This window comes from Planococcus citri, chromosome 2, assembly GCF_950023065.1.
Source record: "Planococcus citri chromosome 2, ihPlaCitr1.1, whole genome shotgun sequence".
In the NCBI taxonomy this organism is placed as follows: Eukaryota; Metazoa; Arthropoda; class Insecta; order Hemiptera; family Pseudococcidae; genus Planococcus; species Planococcus citri.
In genome coordinates, this window is record NC_088678.1 from 36,564,897 (window position 1) to 36,591,148 (window position 26,252).

Here is a 26,252-nt window from a genome sequence, read left to right on the forward strand (position 1 = left end):
TTTTCGAAAGAATCTCGAAGTAGTATTAATGATTAAACAAATTTTTAGCTCATTTGAAACTGGAATTAAGATATAATGAATCACTTTATCAATTTTTCTCCTTCGGAAAAATTTACAATAAAACAAAAACTGAACGATTTGGCAACCACCATCATGAAAAATGTCAACAAACGTGTCAAAACACAAGCTACAGAGTACAGATCTACAAGTTCTTCAATCTTCAATAGAATACTTTTTAAAACCTCTTCTTGTTCTTCGAAAAATGCTTTCGTTTCGTTGATCATTTTCAGAAATCTTTTTCCAACGATGTGAAACAATCTCAAGTACGCAGAACACCAAAATGTCTCAATCTAAAACTCATAAAGAGAAAGAGAAACACGCACCAGTTTCTCAAAAAAAGCAGTAAGTAAAAACACTTCTGAGAAATCTATCTGTATCGAGTATCTTTTCAATAAAACTATATCATTTTATTTAGAGATGACAAACTATGGTGGATGATGTTCACAGCAGTGGTCGTACTTTCCTTCGGTAGCCGTCTGTACAAAGTTTCTGAACCAGATCATGTTTGGTAAATAAATATTCCTCATAATAAAAATCAGTTCAGCTACCCAAATTAATGCTAGTTGAATTTACAGTTGGGATGAAACACATTTTGGAAAAATGGGAAGTTGGTACATAAACAGGACATTCTTTTTCGATGTTCATCCGCCTCTTGGAAAGGTAAAAAAGAAATCTCAATAGAAATTAATCAACTGTGTACGATTCAGGATCTCACTTCAGCCTTCTTTTTCAGATGTTAATCGCGTTATCTGGCTATTTGACTGGATACGAAGGTACCTTTCCTTTTGAAAAACCTGGAGATAAATATGAAAATGTGAATTATATCGGAATGAGAGTCGTAAGTGCTGAAAATTGTCGTATTTTTTCATCTCTCCGAATTACACCTGAGATTAGTATGTGCTCAAAATACTAATTTTATTTTTTCATTAGTTTTGTGCTGTTCTGGGTATGTGTATTGCTCCGTTTGGATTTTTGACGATTTGGGAAATGACCAATTCTCTCAATGCCTCTATGTTTTCTTCAGTATTAATTTTATTCGGTGAGATTCATTACTTGTTCAAATGTTCAATGGTAACCTTAAATATTTTCATTATAAACGATGTCATTCATTATTATTATTTTTCCCAGATGTTGGAATACTTACTCTGACAAGATACATTTTACTCGATCCAATTTTTCTATTTTTCATGATGGGAACAGTATTTGGTAGCGCTAAGTTCAACTCATCTTTCCAAAGGTACTCGCAGTATTTCTAAAAAGATCGATTTTTCTCTAGATTACTGATCACGAACTGTTGCAGATCTTTTTCGTTACATTGGTGGACTTGGCTCCTGTTCACTGGATTCATGATGGCGTGTTGTATCAGTGTGAAATTTGTCGGTTTATTTACCGTTATTTTAGTAGGCCTGAAAACTATAGAAGAATTATGGGATATTTTGGGCGATTTGCAGAAATCTTTCGTACGTTATTTTATATATATTTTTTATGAACGTTCAGAAAACTAAGCACAATGATGAATTCATTTTTTTTAATATTAATTTTTTTCAGACGTATACCGTGAAACATTTTACAGCCAGATTTATTGGACTAGTGGTATTTCCTATTCTTCTTTACGTTAGTTTTTTCTACATTCATCTTCAAGTTTTGAATCGAAGCGGTAACGGGGATGGATTTTACAGTTCGGGATTTCAATCGAAATTGATAGGGAATTCTTTGTATAACGCCAGTATGCCTCGAGGTGAGTCAAAATGACTCATTTTTTTCTATTCCATGATAAATAATGTAATCGACTATTTCACTAACTCAAATATTTAATCGCAGACGTCGCTTACGGTGCCATAGTTAGTCTGAAAAATCACCGAACAGGCGGAGGATATTTACATTCTCATTGGCATCTGTATCCAGAAGGTGTAGGATCTCGACAGCAACAGGTATCTTTTCTCTCTTCATAATTTTACTCTTTGTTAACAGAAAACTCATCTCATGCTTTTTTGCAGATAACAACTTATACCCACAAAGACGAAAATAACCATTGGCGTATAAAACATTTCAACGATGAGACACCGGAGAATTCTTCTATCGAGTTATTAAAACACGGTGACATTATTAGACTAGAGCATGTATCCACTCGTCGAAATTTGCATTCGCACAGAGAACCGGGTCCTGTTACGAAAAAACATAATCAAGTGACAGGCTATGGAGAGGTTTGTGTTCTGATTTCTCCTTCTATATGTGTATGAAAAAATGTCTATCGTGATTATAAATGGTATATTCATCTTACAGGGTGGAGTTGGTGATGCGAACGATGTATGGAAAGTTTTAATTGTCGGTGGTTCTGAAGATGAAGTCGTTAAAACCGTTACCAGTAAAATTAAATTCGTCCATTATTTACAGCACTGTGTTTTAACGACGACAGGAAAACAACTTCCCAAATGGTACTGAATTGACTATAATGGATGGTGATTATTTTTTCAGAAAGAAACTACATTTTTGAATCTTGCAGGGCTTACGAACAACAAGAAGTCACGTGTAACCCCAATTTGAGAGACAAAAATTCTTTGTGGAACGTTGAAGATAATATTTTTCCGAAATGTAAGTTTTTTGGGATTGATTCAAAATGTACAGTATGTTCCGAAAGTCTTGAAGAGTTTTGATCATTTCTGAAAATGATATACAAAAATGATATCGACATCGAGTTCTAGATCTTTCAATTGGTGCTTTTTATTTCGGAAAATACTTTTTATGTTGATGAAGCCTATATTGAAAGTATTAAGTCTTGGTATAGGTAGACCAAAAAATCACGAACGGAAAATTGATGAATTCATTTCTGATATGAATGTACATAAGTAATAACGTTCAACAAAATTCTGATTTTGAAAAATCGAATCTTGACAAATTCAGCAAAATAATTGCAAAAAGTGCATTTGGGGCAGTTTAATTCTCTGAATACATACAAATTTGAGATTAATAGGCTAACTTTCTGAGAGGAAAAAATAATTTTTCAAAATTCGATTCTTTTGCTACTTACAAGGGAATCTCTTGAGGTGTCACACTCCAATTTGAACGAGGCCGCTATTTTTGGAAAGAGAATAGTCTAAAACACCCAAAACCAAATTTTCAGCTACCCAAGTTCATTTTTCGATTTTTGGCGAATTTTTGAAAATTCAAAATTGACTTTTTTTTGGCGATTTATGCTTTTTTTTTTAAAGTACGTACTTGATCAATAAAAATGGTCAAAATTTAGTCCCAAAACAGATATTAATTATCCAAATCAAAATTTCACAATTTCCAACCATTCTGGAGCCTCCAGCGCGATTTTAAATTTCTCCAGAATTTTGAATTTGCTCCAGAAGGCGTGAATATAAAGTTAGACAGCTAAAAATCGAGTTGTATATTACACTCGACCAGTTTACCGAGTTTATCCACATTTGAACCGATTTTGAGAGTGACATCTCCAGAGTGGTTTTTTTGAGATGTCATTCTCGCTCTAAAATGCTGGAAATGGTAGAATTTGCGCTCCGGGGGTTACTTCTTGAAGAAATACAGCAATTCGCTCAAATTTCAAAAATGTCCTCGCAAACGGATGGTTATATTTTGATTTTTTAATTTTGAAAAAGGCTGGTGAAAAACCCACTTTTGAGTTGTCACTTCCAAAATCGGCTCAAATGAAGATAAACTCGTTGAACAGGTCGAGTATAATACACAACTCGATTTTTAGCTGCCCAACTGCATATTTACGCCTTCTGGAGCAAATTCAAAATTCTGGAGAAATTGAAAAATCGCGCTGGAGGCTCCAGAATGGCTGGAAATTGTGAAATTTGGATTTGGGAGAGGGGGTCACTTTTGGACAAAATACAGCGATTTGCGTGAATTTCAAAAATTTCCACACAAACGGGAAACTTGATATTTTGGATTTTTTAATTTTTTGTAAAAAAGCTGGTCAAAAAGCCACTTTTGAGGTGTCACTCTTAAAAGCGGCTCAAATGTGGATAAACTCGTTAAACAGGTCGAGTGTAATATACAACTCGATTTTCAGCTGGCCAACTTCATATTCACGCCTTCTGGAGCAAATTCAAAATTCTGGAGAAATTTAAAATTGCGCTGGAGGCTCCAGAATGGCTGGAAATGGTGAAATTTTGATTTGGGTAATTAATATTAGTTTTGGGACTTATTTTGACCATTTTTATTGATTAAGTACGTACTTTTTAAAAAAAGCATAAATCGCCAAAAAAGTCAATTTTGAATTTTCAAAAATTCGCCAAAAATCGAAAAATGAACTTGGGCAGCTGAAAATTTGTTTTGGGTGTTTTATACTATGCTCTTTCCAAAAATCGCTGTCCCGTTCAAATCGGGGTGTGACACTTCAAGAGGTTCTCTAGTTAGATTTTTAAATCAAAATTTCCGTATTCTGGGTGAAAAGAGGATGTTTTAAAATTTTGCCGCGTTGAACTCGCCATCGACAGAATCATTCTGATATCACTAAACACCAAATTAGAAGCAAGTGATCAAAGCTCTTTTGACCATATTACAATAAAAATTATTCAATTTTATTTTCTGTTCAACAGTGCCAAATGTCAGTTTCGAAGTATACGCTCCTAGTTTTCTCGAGAGGTTTATCGAATCACACGCAGTAATGTTCCAAGGTAACGCAGGACTTAAGCCTAAAGAGGGAGAGGTTACTTCTAGACCATGGCAATGGCCGATTAATTTCCGAGTAAGTGGTTGGATTTTCTTTTCAATGTCTTTCTTGCGTTGATAATTTGCAACAAATGTATTAATTTTTTATTCTTGATTATTTTGCAGGGTCAGTTTTTCTCTGGAAATGACTACAAAATTTACTTACTTGGAAATCCGGTCATTTGGTGGTCGAATCTCTTCTTTTTAGCCATATTTCTGATGATCTTCGTTTACAATTCTGTACGTTATCAACGAGGTTACCGCGACCCTGCTCACGTAGCAAGTATGTTCACCTAGATACTTACTTCTCTTTTGAGTACTTCAAATCATCAATACCTACTCATTGCTGTTGTTTTTTTTTTGCAGAAAAAAAGAACAAAATATTACACAGTTGTACCTGGTTATTTTTAAGTTGGCTTCTGCATTACGTCCCATTTTGGGCCATGGGAAGAATTTTATACTTTCACCATTACTTTCCTGCTTTACTTTTTAGTTCGATGTTATCAGGTAATTTCCAGCACTTTTATTTTACTCTTACCAATTTTTTTCATTGAAGTAACGAATTCACGAATTCTATCCAGGTGTAATTATAAGCTACGTTACCGAATCCGTCCATCAGATATTTAACGAAACACTCGCCAATACCATACATCACACAATAGTGGCTGTTTTTTACTCATCCGTCCTATACAGGTGAATAAATACTCGTTTTAAATATTTAATATTTTTTATTATCATGTAAAAAACAAAACGTCACAATAAAAAAGCAACAATAAGATACGTAATACTGCTCGCACAAAAAAACAAAAATAAAGTCAAATTAGGTAGGTCTAGGTATGTACCTACTTTGAAAGTTCTTAAATACACAAATACAATGCATAAAAATAAAAATAAATATCACATTATATTACATAGTATTTACATTCTCTTTCTGACCGCGTCTACGTCGTAATTATACGCAGAGATGAACTCATTTTTTACATAATTAGTTACTAAATTTTTCCTCTTTTTGTTTCAGTTTTTACCTATTTGCTCCTCTTTCTTATGGAATGAGCGGACCTTCAGCGGTTGAACCCAATAGTACTATGTACGGATTACGATGGATGGAGTCGTGGGAATTTTAATTTTTCAACTTTTCTATGATATTCCTCGTACAGTGATTTAAACCAACTTTCTTAATTTATATCGAACACAGAATCTCTCTTTTTGATACTTTTGTAATAATTTTTTTAAATAAAACGTTGATTGTTTTTTACATTTTATTTATTTTCGTGCATAAACCTGTGCTGAGAAAATAAACTATTTTTGCATGGAATTTTGCAAGTAGAGATGATATTTTTCAAAGACCATCATTTTTACGAGTAACTTCTCACGTTTTTGCAGTTTTACTGTTTACGCTCAGTAAAAAAATTTCAAACAAAAAGTACGATTGCAGCTGTTGAATATCTCGGTTTTATCAATTTCTCATCATCTCCCAACAGAATAAGATTTACATACATTTTTCAGATTTAAAATTTCTGAAACAAATCTCTAAACTCATGCTGTGTCCACCCATTAACATCGAAAATTTCGCTTGATATGATGCAGACTATTTGTTGAAAATTTGACAACATACGTATTACTGATTTTGGTATTTTTTAATATTCAACTTGACGATTTTTTCGAATTATTACTATCTCGAATTCTCGATCATTTTGAGTGTGCGAGGCGCGATTTACTGCGTTTTAAATTGTCGAATTTTTCGCAATGTCCGCTCAAAATTCACAACACGAAACTCCGAGGAATTCGCCTCCACTTTTGCCCCAGTCAAATGAAGAAGAATTATTAAGGGAATCTGTAAGTTTTCACTTTGAGTCCAACTTTGATTTACTGCATGCACTTTTTAGCTTCGATTTCGATTATTTCTTATTTTTTGTGTTCGTTTTATTCGGTCTTGGTCTCGCTCATTTTTAACCGATTCGATAATTCGTGCATCTGATTTGCTGATTCGTTTTTGATTTTTTTCTACCTATTCGAAAATCTCGATTTTACCTACGTATTTGGTTTTGGAGCTTTTTAAAACTCAAGGTTTGGGTGTCTCTTTTTCTCTCGCCAGTCTTATAGGGAATTTTGATGTTTCGGCCTCTTAGAATAGTTGAGTAATTTCAGCCGTTAGGTTATGAGTGAACTTACTCAGAACATTTCGATTTCAATTTTCAGGAAATCGCCGAAATAATTGAGCGTCGCAGATATGGTTACGGTTTCCGATTGTGTTCTTGAATCGTTATTTTAGCGGTGTTTCGATAGCTTTTCATTATGGTATGATGAAGCAGTGATACACGAAAATTTATCAGAATTTCGATTTTGAAATTATATGTATTTAAAAGACTTTGCTGCTGTTTTGATTTGTTGAACAATTTTTTGAATTTTTACTTTTTTTTTTTTGGGGGGGGGGGGTGCTTATAATTACAAGATTATTACACTCGCTGAATTTTTACTAAAATGAATAATAAACGCGATCGAGGGTCAGACTACACAGATGCTGAAAAGGAAAAATTGTGGGATTTGGCGAAACAACACTGAAATGTAATTCAGAGCAAAAAACGGATCATGAAAACAGCTTGTATGCACATAGGAGTGATTATTAATTATTTATTTCAAGAGTGTACCATTACACATTATTTGTGATTATGTAGCGAGAGAGAGCGAGAGAAACGAGTATGTAATTATGTTGCAACGAATATATTTGTAATGAAAGTACAAGTACAATGTACGTACTACGTATAGTGCATAGAATTATCTTATCTTATATGTTATATGTATTTATAGGTGAGTGTTTTTTTTTTGTTGTTGTTGTATGTAGTAAGAAAGAAGACACAATAACATGAGACCCAGAGCTGTGCCAACTCGGAGTCAAGTGGAATAGTCGCGGGGAGTCGCAACAGTGCAACTCAGAGTCGGACTCTTTTGAAACTCTTTAATTAAACGAGTCGCAATTTCAACGAGTCAGACTCTTCTTTTTGAGGCGCGACTCTTGCGACTCCCAAAATAATCACAAATAAAATTAATTCGAGTGAAATTCACCACTTTCCATCCATTAAACCTGTGTTTGTAAAGTTCAACACCCTGTTATTGAGTTCAGCTTCAGTTAAAAGATTATTTTCTATCGCAAAGCTAATTTTTCGAGATAATCGGGGTAGCTTGATGGATGAGTGTTAAGTATATTAATCTGAGGCTGATATACATACGTTGGCATTTCATGTTTTTTAATTTGTTTATTCAATTCAAATAAAAATAAACTCAATTTTGCCATTTTTCTTTTGTTTTGTTTCGTAACAGATCGAGAACGTTCGCCAAACTCTCGAAGAGAAAGAAGCGGAGGTTCAAACAATAATTTACCGCATAAAGCAAGGATTGGAGTACTTGGTCCACAAAAGCCAACTCGATGATGAGTTCCGCCTTCTCGAAATGTAGTTTGTAGTTATATTTAATAAGTATTTAGTATCGACATACGAGGAGCAATTGTAAAGTATATCCTACCGAAGTCTTTGAAATTTTTCCAACAAAATAATAAATTGACAAAAATCGAACATTTTCAGTTATTTTTTTGTAAACTGTAAGTTTTTTCTTTTAATTTGTTGCATGTTAGAATTTTGCTTTTTCAGCTTTAAATTTTGTTGTGTTCAATTTGTCCAGTTTATTCGGTCTCAGTCAAATTTTGTAGGTATTTTTTGAACTCAATTCGATAATTTATTTCACTCATTTGATTAGAAGCAGAAAAGGTTCCACATCTCAATGTATTGCAGCAATCCAGAGGTTATTTAAAAAAAAAGATTTTACTGCATTATCTTGATTTGAAATATTATGTGAACTTTGAAGATACTTCCTATAAATCTATCCTTCGGCTAACAGGTTCTGATAAATTTGTAGAATTGACTCGGTTGCGAATCGAATATTTGAAAAAAGGCATTACCGAAGTAGCTTTCAGAAGAAATACCGCCGATTCATGGCACCTTCAAACCTCAATTGCTATTGCAAAAATTAAAATCGAATAACATGATGAAGTACACACATTGCATCGCGTGCAATCGCCAGTATCCCCTCTATTTAAATATATTTTTTAATATTCTAACGTTTTAAAATTTTTAATAATTTTCAATATTTTTTTTTTTCAGAGCATCAAGTAAAACCTGTATTCATTAAGAAAGATCAAAGGGCGGCAAATAAAACTGAATGACAATGAATATTTTCGAGTTCTTCTTCGCAGGCATTTACAAGAAATACAGCCACCATTGAAATTAAGTTAGTATAATAATTTTGTCTTTTTTTTAGATCTTCGCAAACCCCTCGTTTGCCACATCCATGGTGGTGGTAAAAAGTTGCAATGCAAACGTAACTACTGCAGAAAAAACACACGTTTCAGAGCACCAAGTAAGGCATCCTATCCTTTGGAATGTGACAGAACATCTTTGGATTGCGATGTGAATAAGAAGTCGGTTTCATTTAGAAGAAATACAGCCACCACTGAAATTAAGTATAATAATTTTGTCATTTTTTTAAAAGGATCTTTGCAAACCTGTCGCTTGCCTCATCTGTGGTGGGGGTAAAAAGTTGCAACGCAAACGTAACCTGCAGAAAAGACACACATCTGTACACGAGGGTCTGAACCCATTCAAATGTATGAGTACACCATGTGGAGTGGCGTTTAGAAGAGAGCATTTGTGATTCAAACTTCACGACCCTTGGATCTAATGATCATGATGCACATCAAACATACACCTGTATTACTCCTAAAATAAATTGGCCAGATGCCTGAAAGATGTAATAATTACAAGCTGAAAAATCAGAACTACCCAGGCATACTGATTTTCTTATGACGAAGATGACGACAAATATTATGAAGTTAAAACTGTTGTGATAAGGAAAGAAGCTGAAAGAAAGGTGGTTGCCATCAAACAGACACCTGAAATAACTGGCAGTGATCACTGTGAACTGGAAAATTTAGATCCAATTGAAGAACAAATAATGAACCAGTTGGGAGCAAGGGGCTGTGGAATCGAATCGACGATTTCTCATATGGTTCATACTTAGGTATGTTTAAGTCGTTTTTGAGCATTCGTTGTTGGTGTTAATAATTGTTGGCGTTTTTTTTCTGTATTTTTAAAATCTTTTATTAGAAAATTCAACGTGAATTTCATCTATTACTATCTTATTTTAACTATTTTAGCATGTATTTCGCGTTTGCCATTTTCCAATGGCAGTGGAAAATTGAAAGTTTCAGATTCAATTTTTAAAACGCTACTTGTTCCACTATGCCATGCAGTTTACCTTTACGTTGAACTACCAAACGTTTCTGTTGCTATTATAACACCGACAATCTGTGTTAAGCATAAGGAGTATCATGAACTATTAGGGGGTTCTGCCCCCTGGCCGCGAAGCGGCCCAACCCCCTTGCTCGTTCCTCGGAATGACCCTAAATTAGATCTATTTTCCTTCTGTACCTTGATTGCCGAAGTGTTTCTATCATGTATTGAATTTTTAATAATTTTTTTTAATAATTATAGTAAATAATTTTTTTTAAAAATAGTTTGATCTTTAAATTCTATTCATATTATTCAATCAAAATACCGTCAATTTTGATAACACATGTCATTCATGAAAGCTGAGAATCTACTTTGACGTTTTTTGAAAATGGAAAATGATTCTGCAAAATCTGCTCAAGTGCTTGAACGTCGACGCGACATAGCATGAAATAGAACCTAATTCAGTAACACGAATGACACTCATGACTTAGGTATGATATTCACAACACAACTCGAAAACACACTCATGATATTTACAACTCACCATCAATATACAATTAATAAAGGTAGAAGTTGACTAATTTTGGATTTTTAAATTACTTCGAAAAATTATTTAAAAAAAATTGAAACAACCCATAACTCATTAGAAAGGGAATAAAGTTAGTTAGAACAGCAATTAAATATGGCTGCGTATTCTCTTACCTAAGTATGAGCAAGAGCACCAAAGTAAAAAAAAAAAAATTGAGGAATATTTCGTAGAAGAATGTATTTTACCTTTAATTGCTCCGTGTGTGTGTACACTCCGAGAATATGTTTTGTTGCAACGTTGCAAGAAAACACTTTGTGAAAAGTCAACTCGAAAGTTTAATGTAATGACTGATGACTGAAAGATGAAGATGAGATGGATGTGTTAATTATTGTTTTTAATTTTAATTACTCATTGGAAATTAACATTTGACCATTTTTTTTATTTTTAGTGTGTTAAGGTAAGGATGTATATGTACAATTTGCATTTTTTTTAAATCGTATTTCTTTATTCTCACTGCTACTAAAAACATTAGAGAGTGCTTGTATTTTCGAATCAAGAGCTTTTGAATTTATGTGTTTTTATTCAATCATTACATATTTTGCTGCATCATTTTTTTTTTTTTTTTCAAAATGAAAGTAGAATTTGTGCATGAGGGGAAAAAACATTTGGCATCGAAAATTTTCAATGTTTTGTTTTGGAAAATACATTCAAATTTTGGTAGCATTGTCTTTTTTTGAAATCTTTTTTCTCTACAAAGGGAGCAGAAGGTTGTAAAAATATTTGGAAAATTGGACTGTCCAATAGCTCAAAAAAAAAAAACAAAAAAAACAAATATTCTGGTGAAAACTGAAATGCTGGCTATTATTGATACCTATTAATTCGAATTGTTCATAAAATCAGTACAGAAGACGATCGTGTTGTTTTTCTATTATCTTTTTTTTTTTTTAAATCAAATGGCAAAAATCATTTCAAAATAATTTTTAAAAAGCACATCATTTTTTTGGCATTATTCATTACTTCTAATTTTTTCAAAAAAAATTTCAAATTGGAAATACTGATCAAAAGCGCTTGAGGCTATTATGGAGTAGAAAATTTCCTCTGTTTTTTTTCACAATTTTTTTTTTTTTTCTATTTTAGAACTCGATAGGTTAGGTGATTTATTAGAAGAAATAAATAATCAGGAAATGGGGACACAGAATCCGGAAGTCGGAGAAGATCCTATCATTTTAACGTTATCACCTGCAAATATTGATGAGCCAGCGCAAGCGTTTTTACCATTAAATGAAGGGCCTTCTGTACCAGTAGATGATAATCCCATCAATTTTAGAGAATGATGAGCCAATTCAAGAGGTTTTCCCCCTTAAATGAAGAACCTTCAGTTGTAGTAGATAAGCCAATACCTATCGTTCCTGTGCTTGATCCAATTTTCCAATTTGAATGCGAGCCATCCACTTCTGGCGTGGTTTTCCAAAGAGTGGTAAGTAATGTAATTTTGAGGGAGGGGAATGAAGGGGGTAATTTAAATCCAAAAATGAGGGAAATGTTATTAATAAATTAATGAAATTTCAGAAATCGGAAGTTGACAAATTGATTGAGAATTTATTTGATGAAGAAGAAGTTGAAGAACCGAAGGAAGAGCCGAAAGAGGAAACAAACGAAGAAATTTTGGTGGGAATAAAAAGAAAAAGGACTGATGAGTCAAGTAAGGTTAAGGTATGTACATAAATTTTGAATCAGTTTAATTTTGAAAAAGGGGGAGGGGATTTTTTGTGCTAAAGTAAGTTTGATTTAGAACTATTCAAAGTGAGATAACTCCTTAACCAGTTGCAAACAGATGCGGGCACCCTATTTTTGATTAACAAAATTATCTTTTATGTACTAAAATGGATTTTTTTCCTGGAGGTGTTATTTCCACTAAGTAACCATGACAAATGTATCTTGAATAGTGTTGCTTTATCGAATAGTTGAGCAACATTTAAAAAAAAAAAACACACGAAAATGGAGATACCCAAAAATTTGTTTTAAAAAAGTGGTCGGAATTAGGTCACTTAACCTTACTCCATTGAGTGACCTGTGCACGAATTTATTAATTTTTTGAGAACAATAATTACAGTACAAAAAATTTGATACGTGAAGATCAAACACATAAGTATTTTGATTGAATTACTTACTATTGATTAATCATCTATTAGGTTCGAGTGTAAATGGCAATTGATTGATTTCTCAAGCTGAAGAGAATTTTCTTTTTTTCATTTAAAAACAATTAAATCATTAAAAAGTAAATAAAATACAAACACAAAATATTGCCCCCCCCCCAAAAAAAAACCATTTGGGTTATTTTGAATTGTTTACTAGGTAAAATTCATCTAATCAACTGGAACTTTTTTCAATTAAATTTTTAAATTTTAATTAGTCGTTTAAATTTATCTTTTCTCGTGAATTTTTTTTCTGATGATCGCAACACATAAAATTACATTTAATGTCTCAACCATCAACTAACTCGTTATCAGGAAACTGGAACGTAGTACCATCTAAATCTACTGTCAGCGGCCTTCGTTGCTTAGCTCGTCTAGATTTAACCCGACCAGCACCACGAGTTGAAGATTGTCTACCCTGAACTTCACTCAAATCCACTACCCGCGATACACCATGGACGTTTCTCTGATGCTTGATGCGATTTACACTATGAGCAAATGCTTTACCGCACACATCACATTTGAAAGGCTTTTCACCAGTATGCTTGCGCACATGCACAGCTAAATCGTTACTAGTTCTACTCCTGTGATTACAATGAGGACATGGGAAATTCCTCACATCTTTATGTCGAGCTATATGAGTATCGAAATTCGCCTTCGTCTTGAAGCTTTTACCACACGTGTCGCAGGTGTGACTACGAATATTTAAATGAACGCCGTTTATATGAGTAGTCAGTTGATACTGGTACGGGAACATTTTACCGCATCTTTCGCAAGCGTATCGTTTTGTGTGAGATTTTACCAAATGCACATCCAGTCTACTTTTCGAATAACTTGCGAATTCACATTGAGGACATTGCGATAATTCCTTGCCGCAATGTACACGATAGTAGTGCTCGCGAACGTTGCTTTTCAATGGGAATGACATGTAACAAATATTACAGTCGAATTTACCGTTCGAGTTTTTGCAGATGTATGGTGTATTGCTTTTGTACATATATGGTTCCAATCTTGGGGTACTCAGATGGGCAGCTGTGCTACTGCTTTCACTTTCTGCGATTTCGACAAGATCACCATCTTCGTTTACGAAATATTCTTCGAGTGTTTTGTCAGCACTTGGTTCTTCATCTTGGCGATGTGTTTTTTTGTGCTGTAATAAACTATCATCGTTCAAAAACGTGTCACTGCATACATCACATGCGCATTCATCTGCGGTCATCGTTTCTAAATCATTACGAATTGAAGTAGATGGTTCATCTAACAAATTGATTGATAATTCATTCTGTGGAATGTGTAATGGATCCTCTTCTTTCGTACGCAAGTCTCTCGATACAATCCTGCAAAGAAATAGGTATTCAACTATACTTCCAATTCTGTCTGATAACATTTTTTTTCAGTGATTTTCTACTCTACTGAATACATATCAAATGTTCATCATCTATTGAATAGAAGCGAATTTAAGACTATCGACCTCTTCAATTGTACGATTCCTTTTCAAAAAAAAAAAAAATTATATAAGGTAAGCACTGTCGCATCCGGCTGCCCATCTAGCTTTTAAACAACTAAAAATACAATTTCCAAAGGGTGTGTTTCCATGATCGCTCCATTACTTCCAGTGGATCATTTTAGATAAAAGTTTAAAAAGAAACAACAATATAAAAAGAAAACGCTGAATGACCACCATGTAAGTTGTTTGCTAAGCAGGGCATGTGATTGGCCTTTGGGCCATATCTCATAAACTTATGAGCAACATGAGGAATAGGAATGTAGAGAATTTACACATTTTCTTCAACTAATTATCTTGAAAAAAATCAAGTTTACTTTCCATTGATTGGAAGTGATTTCAAGGTCATTGACACCCCCCCTCACTTCAATATATTTTCAACAAACAAACCAAAAATGTCAACTGTGTGCGTTTTAATGTACAGGTTTGGTGTGCCATCTGAAACAAATTGTTCGACGAAGTATTTTACAATCCACCTACGAAGAAACCATTCAACAATTCAACATTATTCGAACAAAAATTGACGACAATCCTATCTGGATTTCTATCGATGAAAGCTGCGATGTTGAAGGAAGGTAAATTGAAAATAGTACAAAAATTTGGCCATTCTTTCATGTAAACAAAATTCATTTTCATTTTAAATTTCTGTAGATTTATTGTCAATATGATTGTCACCCTGATAGAGTGCCATGGGATGAACAGCCCAGACTGAGGGCAGAGCTAGAAAGGTTGCTGCTTCAACACAGGGAGGATGGACTAGCAGAACAACTGCCATTCCAGAACCCCTGGTTTGGAGGGATGAAGATATAAATGTAGCTGAATTCCCACCAGAAGAGGAACTGGAGAATGTGTTTGTGCCTGGATATCGGCCAGGCTATGATAAAGAAAAATGTGCAATCTGCCTTGAGGCCACCGGGTAACAAGTGGAGTTAGAGCCTTGTAACCACAACACGTTTTGTCAGAAATGTATTGGAATGTTAATAATGACAAGGAGGCAAACATCTTGCCCTCTGTGCAGAACCGATGTTGAAAAAATTGTACTCTTATTAGACTAAGTTTGTACATATTTATTAAATAAATGATTGACCAAAAAATAAAAAAATACAGATTGTTTATGTAAATCAAAATTAATTGTTGGCAGACTAAGAGGAGGTAAGCCAGTATTTGTCGTTCATCCTAGAACCAAATGCCCCTAAGGGGCCTTCATATATTCCACTAAACACTGGTGGATTGTCTGATTAACGCTGTCACAATCTTTTCATTTCTTTTACATTAAGTATGTTAAATATGTAGTATGTATAATCAAATATTAATAGTCGGTTTTACATCAAGATTCATAAAGTGAGTGATTTGAGTAACCACTAGTCAATTGGCAAATGTGACATGGCCAAAGCGTTACAAAATTGTTTGAAAATTAAGTGAGATAGACAGGCATGTGCACAGAAGATGGCTACATTGGACTTTTTTTTTGAGTGTGTGTGTGTGTGTGTGTTTTTTCTGAATTGTTTTTCAATACCTAACAACAATAATAATACCTAACACATAATAAAAACATGTGTCTTCAGGGACGTTTAATTGGTGACGTGAACCCCAATAACAATGTTGAAATACCTGAGGAGGCAGATAATCTTGAATCAACGCCATCATAAATATTGCAGAAGAAAGTGATTCGGATATTTCTAGCGACAAGGAGGGGGGCGATCCTGCACGTTTTCGCCAAATCCGGAGCAGCGCAGTAGTTAGGAGGGTGGCACCTAACCTCCACCTGTACAGCATGACAGCTTGGTTCCGAGGTCAAAATTTCCATCAAAGGGGGCGGTACCGCACTTGTCTCCATAAAAATCATCAGGTTTGGATTACAAAACCTTATAGGTTTGGATTACAAAACCTTGTAATCATAAAATATGCCACAATTGTACATATCATTAAATGGCTAGATGTCAGCCTGAGTTGTGCTTACTATAGAGTACAGCCTTTGACTGTATGTCCATAATGCTGTTTAATGATGCAAATAAGAATTCATTCCCAAAGCATTTAATTTTTGTATTTATTCATTTTTTCAATTTTTGTGTATATTTTTATATTTGTATACATTTTTTATTTTTTTCATACACTCATCATTTTGGATAATTATAAAAAAATTCTTCAATTGTGTTTTCAAAAAATATGCAGCATACACAGGTAAAAAAAATCGTATTTAGTGCTTCTGCTTACTATATAATTTATTGCATATAACCCAATTTTTTTTTCAGCAGCCCAAGGCCAAAGAGAAAGACATAACAGAAATGAGGATGCAGAGGCCTCAGCCTTGCCTTAAATGATGATAACAACCATGCGTTTCGCTTCAATATCCATATTTTTCCAATGGATATTTAGGTAATATAATTAAACCTCCAACTAAACGTAGCATATTTTACGACCAGAATCAATCATCCTAATTGGTGCTTTGTTGCTGTAATAGTGTAATAATTGCATACATTTTTTCAATTTTCACAGGATCACGGACTGCTGCACGTCTGGGGGGTTGAGGTGTGACTAGTGGAATAGTCCAGACTAGTCCAGAATAGTGGCTGCCAAAATGGTAATTTCGACTGCAAAATACCGATTTTCACACCACTTTGTAGCCAGGACTATAGTCCATAAGGTAATGGACTAAGGTCCATAGAGCATGGATTACCTAGTCAGATGGACTGGATGGACTATGGTCCTGGCTACGAATTGGTATATTCCTACTACTACATTTTCATCTATTTTATTCATTCTATTTTTATTGTTGTAGATGTATAGTCGCGCTGATGATTGGCCAGAGGTGATAATGATTTCTGATGATGAAGATGATGTGGTACCACCACCACCTCCTCAACCTCAACCTCAACCTCAACCCATCATCATTGACATGATTATCATTGATGATAATGAAGATGATAATTTAGCTGTCCTGCCTGTAAATGCTGCTCCAGAGAATGTAGCCAATGTTGTTGTGGATGTTGCCGCGGATGCTCCTGCTGTAAATGCAGCCAACGTTGTTGTCGCAGTTGTTATTGAGGATGCCGTCGCAGAAGCTGGTGCCATGAACGAAGGCAATGTTGTCGTCATGGAGGTCACCCCCATCCCTGCAAATGCTGATGCTGAGAACGCCGCCACTGTAAATATTGAAGAAGAAAGTGACTCGGACATTTCCAGTGACAAGGAGGGAGGCGATCCAGCACATTTTTGCCAAATTTGAAACGGCACAGCAGTCAGAAGGGTGGCACCCAACTGCCACCTATACAGCAGGAGAGCTTGGTTCTGAGGCCAAAATTTCTATCAAAGGGGACTGTGCCGCACGTGTCTCCTTAAAAATCGTCAGGTTTGGGTCACAAGACCTTGTAATCATAAAATATGTCGTAAGTGCATCATCAAATGGCTTGACATCAGCCTAAGTTGTGCTTACTGTAGAAAACAGCCTCGGACTGTATGTCCCCATAATGCTGTTTAATGACGCAAAGCATTTTATTTATGTATTATTTTTTTTCAATTTTTGTGTAAATTTTTATTTTTGTATACAGTTTTCATTTTTATTTTCACCGTTTTTTTTTTTTAAATTTTTCATACACTCATGCAGGTAAATTTGGGGAGGGGGGGGTGAGGTGTGACTAGTGGAATAGTCCAGACTAGTCCAGAATAGTGGCAGTCCAGAGTAGACTGGCACAGCTTTATGGACTACCTGGCTATAGTCTGAACTGTCTGAAGCTATAGTCTCAACCTCAACCCATCATCATTGACGATTATCATTGATGATGATGAAGATGATAATTTAGCTGTCCTGCCTGTAAATGCTGCTCCTGAAAACTCTGCTCCAGAGAATGTAGCCAATGTTGTTGCGGATGTTGCCGCGGATGCTGCTGCTGTAAATGCAGCCAACGTTGTTGTCGCAGTTGTTATTGAGGATGTCGTCGCAGAAGCTGCTGCCATGAACGAAGGCAACGTTGTCGTCATGGAGGTCACCCCCATCCCTGCAAATGCTGATGCTGAGAACGCCGCCACTGTAAATATTGAAGAAGAAAGTGACTCGGACATTTCCAGTGACAAGGAGGGAGGCGATCCAGCACATTTTTACCGAATTCGAAACGGCACAGCAGTCAGAAGGGTGGCACCCAACTGCCACCTGTACAGCAGGAGAGCTTGGTTCTGAGGCCAAAATTTATATCAAAGGGGACTCCTTAAAAAATTGTCAGGTTTGGGTCACAAGACCTTGTAATCATAAAATATGTCGTAAGTGCATCATCAAATGGCTTGACATCAGCTCAAGTTGTGCTTACTGTAGAAAACAGCCTCGGACTGTACGTCCCCATAATGCTATTTAATGACGCAAAGCATTTTATTTATGTATTATTTTTTTTCAATTTTTGTGTATATTTTTATTTTTGTATACAGTTTTCATTTTTTATTTTCATCGTTTTTTTTTAAAATTTTTCATACACTCATGCAGGTAAATTTGAGGAGGGGGGTGAGGTGTGACTAGTGGAATAGTCCAGACTAGTCCAGAATAGTGGCAGTCCAGAGTAGACTGGCACAGCTTTATGGACTACCTGGCTATAGTCTGAAGCTATAGTCCAGACTAGTGGCTGCCAAAATGGTAATTTCCACTGAAAAATACCGATTTTCACACCAATTTGTAGCCAGGACTGTAGTCCATAAGGTAATGGACTATAGACAATCGAGCAGGCCAACAGTTAAGAGGCCAGCTTCTGGAGGTCAGAAAAGAAAATTTGTGTCAGAAGGGGAAAGAAATCCCAAGAAATTCAAGCAGCAGAGTAATGCGTGCTTTATGTGCGGCAAGCTTGGACATTTGAACCGTCGAATTTCATTACCTGCTAAAGACCACAATTTTGAAAAATGGGGTTTGAACTGATTATGATAGTTTTCGACCTCCTGAAACCATTGGTTAACATATTTTTGACCAAAACCTACAAAAAGCCATTGAAAAACTATGTTTAAAAAACCTGAAATGAAGAAAAAGGCTCCCAAGAATCTTCTTACTCGCGTTCCGATTGTGGAAAAGAAAAACCGAGCATCAGCGGCTAAGATTAAAGACGTCAGAAAGCTTATGAGTAAGCTGAAAATTAGATCACCGTTCTATGAAAAACTGTTTGCCGATGAAAACATCCTCGATGATGGAAATGACGAAGACGAAGAAAATGATGAAGCTATCACCTCTCAAAATGAAGATTTATTCTAGATTTTGTTTTTAAAAATAACGACTTTGTATTATTTTTAATCATATACTTTTAAAATTAATTTAGATCTTAGCATTGAGAATAATTACTGTTATTCATCGATCGAATATGTAGCTGATAAAAATATAGCCGCCGGAGATTCTTTTTTATTACCAAAACATACTAAACACCGTCATTTAGTAGGTTTTGAAAACGAATGGTTGAACAACCATTTGTTTTCAAAATCTACTAAAGGAATTTTTTGCTCTAAAACATACTAAGCGACATCGTTTTGTGCCAGAACATGCTAACTGCAATTGCAATCACAGATAAATATTATAAGAATGGTAAGAAACGCTTCGATTTTCTGTCCATTGAAAGCAGTGTTGCCACTTTACCACATGTAAAAAAATCAGCTTCCTAGGTATCAGACAAAAAAAATCACAGTTTTTTGCGGTTTTCTCAGAAAATGAAAATTGGCGTTTAGGAGGTTTTGAAATTTGACGGTTCATTTTGCAAGAGATTGTCAGTTTGGTTTATTTTCACAAAAATAAGTTTTCGGGCATATACACATAAATATCGAAAATCACGTCATTATTTCAATATACGGCCTATTTTAACCCTTCAGCGCATGAGTGGGCTCATTTGACCACCGTTCAATAAACGTTCATGTGATTATGAATGATATTGACAGAAATTATACTTTAGACATGCAATGAAGGCCTCATTACATCATATTTTATAATTCACACATCCACTTTAATTATTTTAATATCTAATTAGAATTAATTTCTGAAAAAATTTGCATAAATTTGCATATTGACGAAAATCATTGATAACACAAACTTCATTTTCATATCTTATCAACTTGCATGTTCCGTTGTCATGATTTTATGATTTTTAATGATTTCCTTTAATAATTTATTAATTGATTCTCGCTTTGTGGCCATAAATATTTGTAAATTATGGGTGGCTTTCCTCGCGATGAAGATTTAGCAAAGTTGTTTGAAGATAATGATCAAGATATTGACAGAGTTATCCAAGCTTTGGGCATACCAGATGCGAGCGAAGAAGAAAATTGTGATAACAGTGACGACGAAGGTACATTACATTCAAAAACCTATCCTTGAATTATATCGATCTATGGCTGAATATTTTTATTATATTTTAGAAACGGATTCTACTCCAAAGCCACCTGCTCAATTACGTGTACTCGATGATCAAATTGAAGATGATGTATCAACATTATGTGATACAGTGCCCATTAGAATTCCCACAGAAGGTTTTAGTTTACCAAAGGACATTCCAAAACGTAAATTTAGACGTAGACCATCAAGAACACCCACTCCATCTCCATCTGTAAATACAACACCTCAATCTGATAGTTCGCTACAATCAACTACTGATCATTCGCTTTCAAAAAATTCTCAAAATCCATCAGTCTCAGCTGCAATTTTACGAGACAATACTCCATCTACTTCTGCCTCAGCTCTAAATGGTTTCGTTACACCTATAATCACTGCTAAAAAAAAATCCAACTAATTCAAAATTGCCACGAATGCCACGAATTAAATTATCGAAAAAACTTACTGTCCATTTTTATACTTTTTATGCGTAATTTTACTGTTTTTTTCAGTCTAAAAAAAAAAAAAGAAAAAAAGGTACTTTTACTGCATGAGTGGTCATATAAGACCACCTCTTTACTTAGGGGTGTTACAACCCTTGATATTGTTTAGGAATTTTTTCACTAGTTTTCCCATGAATTAGGGCCAAAAAGGAACCCAAAAAAAGTTGTTTGAAGTAAATCAAAAAGTCATGCGTTGAAGAGGCTCTCAAATTTGAATTATTTTTCAAAATTACGAACATGTGGTGTGATATATCGAATGTAATGTTTTTGGATAGGTATCATTCGTATTTACGTTATTGGTTAATGGGTTTCGCGAGTGCATCGAAGTACCTTGTTTTTTTTTCTTTTTGGTTAATTAAAAACAAGTACCTACATAAAAAATAGTTTTATTTATTAAAAAGGAAACTGATCACAGATACTGAACTGGCTCAACAAAACATACCACTCGCACGAATAATTTTACACAAAGAGCCAATGATCTTACGAGAAACATTTCGCCGATTCAACATCAACAAAAAATGGTTTCAAGTGGATCTTTGGGAGGAGACACTTCAACGATCTCGTTATCAGGATACCTATCAACTTCTAAAACTTGAATAGCGTTCGATTTGTTTTGCAAACTCGTCTCAGACTCTTCAACATTTTCAACCGAGACAGTCACAGAACCTCCGGCTTTCTGAGCACATCTTTTCTCGTGTTTAACTTTATCTCCATTTTGACTATAGCCTCGTTGGCAGAACTTGCACTCGAATGGTTTCTCACCGGTATGGGTGCGGATATGTATCCTCAAGTCGTAACTTTTACGGCAACGTCTCGGACAAAATGGACACTGGAAGTTACGTATATCTTTATGCTGAGCCATATGCGATCCGAAGTTATACCTCGTCTTGAACGATTTGCCGCAAATTTTACACGTAAACGGTCTCAAATTGTAATGCACTCCTTGAACATGGATATCGAGCTGGAACTTGTAGGAGAACAGCTTGCTACACATATCGCAACAGAATCGTTTTTCGTGTTTTTTCTTATGAGCTTCTAGCTGAGCTGTTGTATGGCATCGAAATCCACATTGATCACAGCTCAGGTTTTTCTCGGCTACGTGACAAATGAAATGCTGGTTCGCGTTCAGCTTGCGACAGAATACCTTGTCGCATAAAGGACACTGGAATTTACCATTTGGTAAACGAATAATTAGATCTTTGGTATCGGATGATTGGTGATCGAGGCGCATATGTTGAGTCAGTTCATTTTTAGCTCTGAATTCGCGATCGCAATACTCGCAAGGGTAGGTAGTACCTCCGATATCGTGCACGAAAACATTGTGCTCAGCCAGGTTTTCGACGGAGGCGAATTTCTCATTACAAACGATACATAAATAAGTCTGTTCGTTATTGGTGTTGATCACAGCCTTGGCTTCGGCTTTGTTAAGAATTTCATCGTCGATTAGTCGTTCGACGACGACATCGCAGCTGTCCACAGTCAATATAAAATTATCGATGGTATTTTCCGACACCTCCATCAAGCAGTAGTTTTCCAACTTCCTGTAAATAACGGAAAGATCCCTTTTACAATTTTTTTTTTGGTTATAAAATTAAATATTCTGCAAAATTTTTGAATAAGATATGCCATGATGTTTTTTTTTTTGGATCACTAAAGAAAAATGATTCATTTCCAAATTTGATTCATTCAATTTCTAAAAGGCTTTGGTACATATTTTCAGGGGAAACGAGAGTTGGGTTTAGTTTATGGTTTTTACAATCTTTATCTAATTATGGTTCCCAAGTGTGAGGAAAATGTCAGTTGAAAATGACCCAAAAGACATAAGACTCAATTTAGGTGCCCAAAGTCTTCCTCTTACTTGTATTGTCCATAATACGTTTTATAAAGAACGGCGTTTTTTCAAAAACAGCTAAAAAATAAATGCACCTATGTAGCTTAACTACCATAAGTGAACCTCAGAAACTCCTAATAACCAAGGACCGGATATGTATGAAAACACATATTTTTTTATGAACATTCCTATTACGCACATCGATGTTTTCTTTACGATTCATAAAATTTTGAGTAAAATGAACCCCATATGTTAGCACATACTTTTGCATATTCTAGGTACCTCTACCTATAAATTCATATTTTTACATATTTTGACCATTTTTAGCGCATATTTGCACATATTTTGCCAATTTTGCTGGTTTATTTGACCTATTTTTCCATTCAAACGGTTGCGTTTTTACGATTTTTTTTTCAAATTTTCAATTTTTTTTGTTTTTTGGCCAAAAAAATTAAAATGAGTGAAATTGCACTTGTTTTTTTTTTTACGAAAATTCAAAAACAAGGAGTTTCATTGGCAGATTCTTTGAAAAGACTTGAAGAAATTGCTGCAAAACTGGAAAAAGTTCCAGATGCCAGCGTTAGAAATAAAATCACCGCAGTTCTTAGGAACAACTCTGGTTTGGAAGCCATCAAGACCCTCGCTACTTTCGATGTTGAATACATAGAAAACGATGAAAAGTTGAAAGAACTGTCACCGGCCGAATTGTCCGCATACAAAGCACCAGTCGTTTCATGTGACGTAGAAAGATCGTTTTCAGCATTCATCAAAAAAGTTCTCTCAGATGATCGATTCAACTTAACAATCAAGGACATTGAAATGTACCTCGTAATATCGTTATTTTTTTTAGTGAAATCGAATGAAAAAATGAATTGTTATTTTATTTTGTTATTGATTTCGATGAAACAATGATTGATTGATTATTCGATCGATTTATTATTTAATTAATTGATTATTTTATTTGATGATGAAATGAATTGATGAGCATGATTGATGAAATAAAAATAATTTTGGAAAAAGAACATATAATGTACCTTTTTTAGTTTTTTTTCACTTCTTGGGCGATTTTGATCATTATTTTTCATTTTTTAGATTCTAAAATCAGAATAAGGACAATATTTTGTATTCGGAGAAAAAAACGCTTCTTTTTGATACCCATATCGTTTCCACATATTTTTACTAGCGCATATTATATGTACATATTTTGCCATTTTATAGCGCATACATATCCGGTCCTTGCTAATGACTCAAAGACCAACTACTTCTCCCTTTAGCTTCAAGTTATTGCAATTCCACTATACGTGGTGTGCAAAAAAATTGTGAACCCCTAGAAAAGTTTTCTGTTAAATATTTTGGTTGGTCACAGTGAATGATAATAATGATAGCATATGATTGGTTGTTGGACTAAAGTGATAACATTCCACCAATCATATGCATCGATTTCACGTTGCCATCCTATATTTTTAATGAAAAACTTTCTTTGGGGTTCACGATATCTTTGCCCACCCTGTATTTACACATGGTAGGTAATTGACTTTGATAACATGTATACGCACATCGCTTATAGATAGATTTTTATAGAAATTTTTTTTTTCGAGAATTAATTATTCGTTCATTTTTGTCTGTGATGAGATTTTTATAGATATTTACTCTCAACCATATTGTACACCAACCCAAGGAACTGGCCATGCACTGGTGATAGTAGGCTATGGAACAGATGAGCAAACTTTGTAATTTTTTTTTTTTTGAGGATTAATTATTCGTTCATATTTATATTAATTATTCGTTCATTTTTGTCTGTGATAGATTTTTATAGATATTTACTCACAACCATATTGTCAACCAACCCAAGGAACTGGCCATGCACTAGTGATAGTTGGCTATGGAACAGATGAGCAAACTTGTAATTTTTTTTTTTTCGAGAATTTATTATTCGTTCATTTTTGTCTGTGAGTCTTTGAGCAACGAGAACTACTCAACTGTAAGTTTTATTTCATTTCATTAATTATTTATTTGTGATTTAAACTTGGTAAATTAAATTACTAAATAAAAAAATTATTTCTTCAATTAGTTGTAGGTACCTACAATTTATACTTGTATTTGTGTACTTTTACACTAAATATCAGAATTTCAATAAAATCATTATATTCAAGTCGTCGACTTGGTAAAAGATCATATTCGAGAGTTTCCTACTAAACGAAGCCATTATCGCAATATATCACATACCTGAACGAAGACTTAGATGTTCTTAAAATGTACACGCTTTTCAAAAAAAAACATCCGAGTGTTCGTGTTTCGTACGAGCGGTATCTTGCAATATTCAACGCCAACTTTAGACTAACGTTTGGACCCCCAAAGTTGATGTATGTGGAACTTGCGAAGAAATAGAAACAAAAATGGGAAATCGTTTGTTAAGTGGAGCTGCGAAACAGGTTCTTATGGCAGACCTAGCTGTCCATAAACGGCGGAGCAAAAAATTTTTCCACGCAATGCGAAATGACAAAGAAGATAACGATGATTCGGTCCTCTCGTTAGTGTTCGATTACATGCAGAATATATCGCTACCGAAGATTCCTGTTCAGGAGGTCTTTTATATGAGGCAACTAACGGTATCTGTATTTTGCGTTCATAATATTGCTAAAAATACCAGTACCCCTTGACAACGTGAGAAACAGACGTTAACTAAATTAATTTTAATAATCTTTTATTTTTACTCATATTTGACTGATCATTTTTCTCGTTGTTCTTATTTTAATTCGATGATTTTCATTTTTTTTCAATCATTTTACTCATTTATTTTTTAATTTTAAGTGCGGCTTGACGATATTATATTATTTTTATAAATAAACATGACGATGTACATTGTATGTATGTACTACGATTTAATAAACCAAATTTATCTCAGACTGAAGTTAATACAAAAAAATCTATCAAATTTTCAAAATAATATCTCAAAAATGGACTTGTTCTCCTTTTAGCACCGGTTGTCTCATTTTTTTTCCCGCTTCAGCCACCGTTCAGAGCAGAACGGAGTATAAGTCCGTCACTATTCATACATTATTCTGTTCTCAATAATAGAGATGTAAATTTTTTTGAAAAATTTCAAAGCAGTGGTGAGCATAGCATAGGTGATGAAATTATGTGAAATGAAGTTTGTCCTACCTTACGACACACGTGCGCCCAAAAACCCGCCATTTTCAAAAAAAAAATTTCCAATTTTTTTTCCATTTCAAATTTTTGCGTACTGCTCGGCCGCATTGTAATCTTTGGAACTGCGGTTTGCTCTGAAATGACGCGTTTGAAGGTGCGAAGAAGGCCCGTGTGGTTTCCAGTCTTGAATCGAAACTTC

The 26,252-nt window shown here is 34.6% G+C and overlaps 3 protein-coding genes across 4 annotated transcripts in view; 1 reads left to right on the forward strand and 2 right to left on the reverse strand.

Annotated features, from left to right (window-relative positions):
* The first annotated feature begins 169 nt into the window (after window positions 1-169).
* Window positions 170-5,992, forward strand: twisted (Protein O-mannosyl-transferase 2). Its single transcript, XM_065349942.1, has 17 exons — window positions 170-402; window positions 476-568; window positions 636-720; window positions 794-898; window positions 991-1,099; window positions 1,189-1,297; window positions 1,361-1,520; window positions 1,609-1,798; window positions 1,882-1,991; window positions 2,058-2,264; window positions 2,344-2,495; window positions 2,564-2,652; window positions 4,626-4,774; window positions 4,864-5,020; window positions 5,104-5,244; window positions 5,319-5,430; window positions 5,756-5,992. Exons 1-17 carry the CDS (start codon window positions 341-343, stop codon window positions 5,859-5,861), a joined length of 2,136 nt encoding a protein of 711 aa, XP_065206014.1. The 5' UTR covers window positions 170-340; the 3' UTR covers window positions 5,862-5,992.
* A 7,040-nt stretch (window positions 5,993-13,032) lies between these two features.
* On the reverse strand, window positions 13,033-13,962 carry LOC135834072 (zinc finger protein 569-like). Its single transcript, XM_065347909.1, has one exon. It carries the CDS (start codon window positions 13,960-13,962, stop codon window positions 13,033-13,035), a length of 930 nt encoding a protein of 309 aa, XP_065203981.1.
* Window positions 13,963-21,442: 7,480 nt separating this feature from the next.
* Window positions 21,443-26,252, reverse strand: part of LOC135835599 (oocyte zinc finger protein XlCOF26-like) — a 38,342-nt gene continuing 33,532 nt past the window's right edge. The window contains exons 1-2 of one of the 2 annotated variants that reach the window (XM_065349947.1): window positions 23,938-26,051; window positions 21,443-22,613 (exon numbers count right to left, since the gene is read on the reverse strand). In XM_065349947.1, the coding sequence (XP_065206019.1) occupies window positions 21,581-22,591 (1,011 nt within the window). In that variant the 5' untranslated portion in view covers window positions 22,592-22,613; window positions 23,938-26,051 and the 3' untranslated portion in view covers window positions 21,443-21,580. Of the gene's footprint in view, window positions 22,614-23,937; window positions 26,052-26,252 lie in introns of those variants that run through there. The other variant, XM_065349946.1, reaches the window with a different exon arrangement.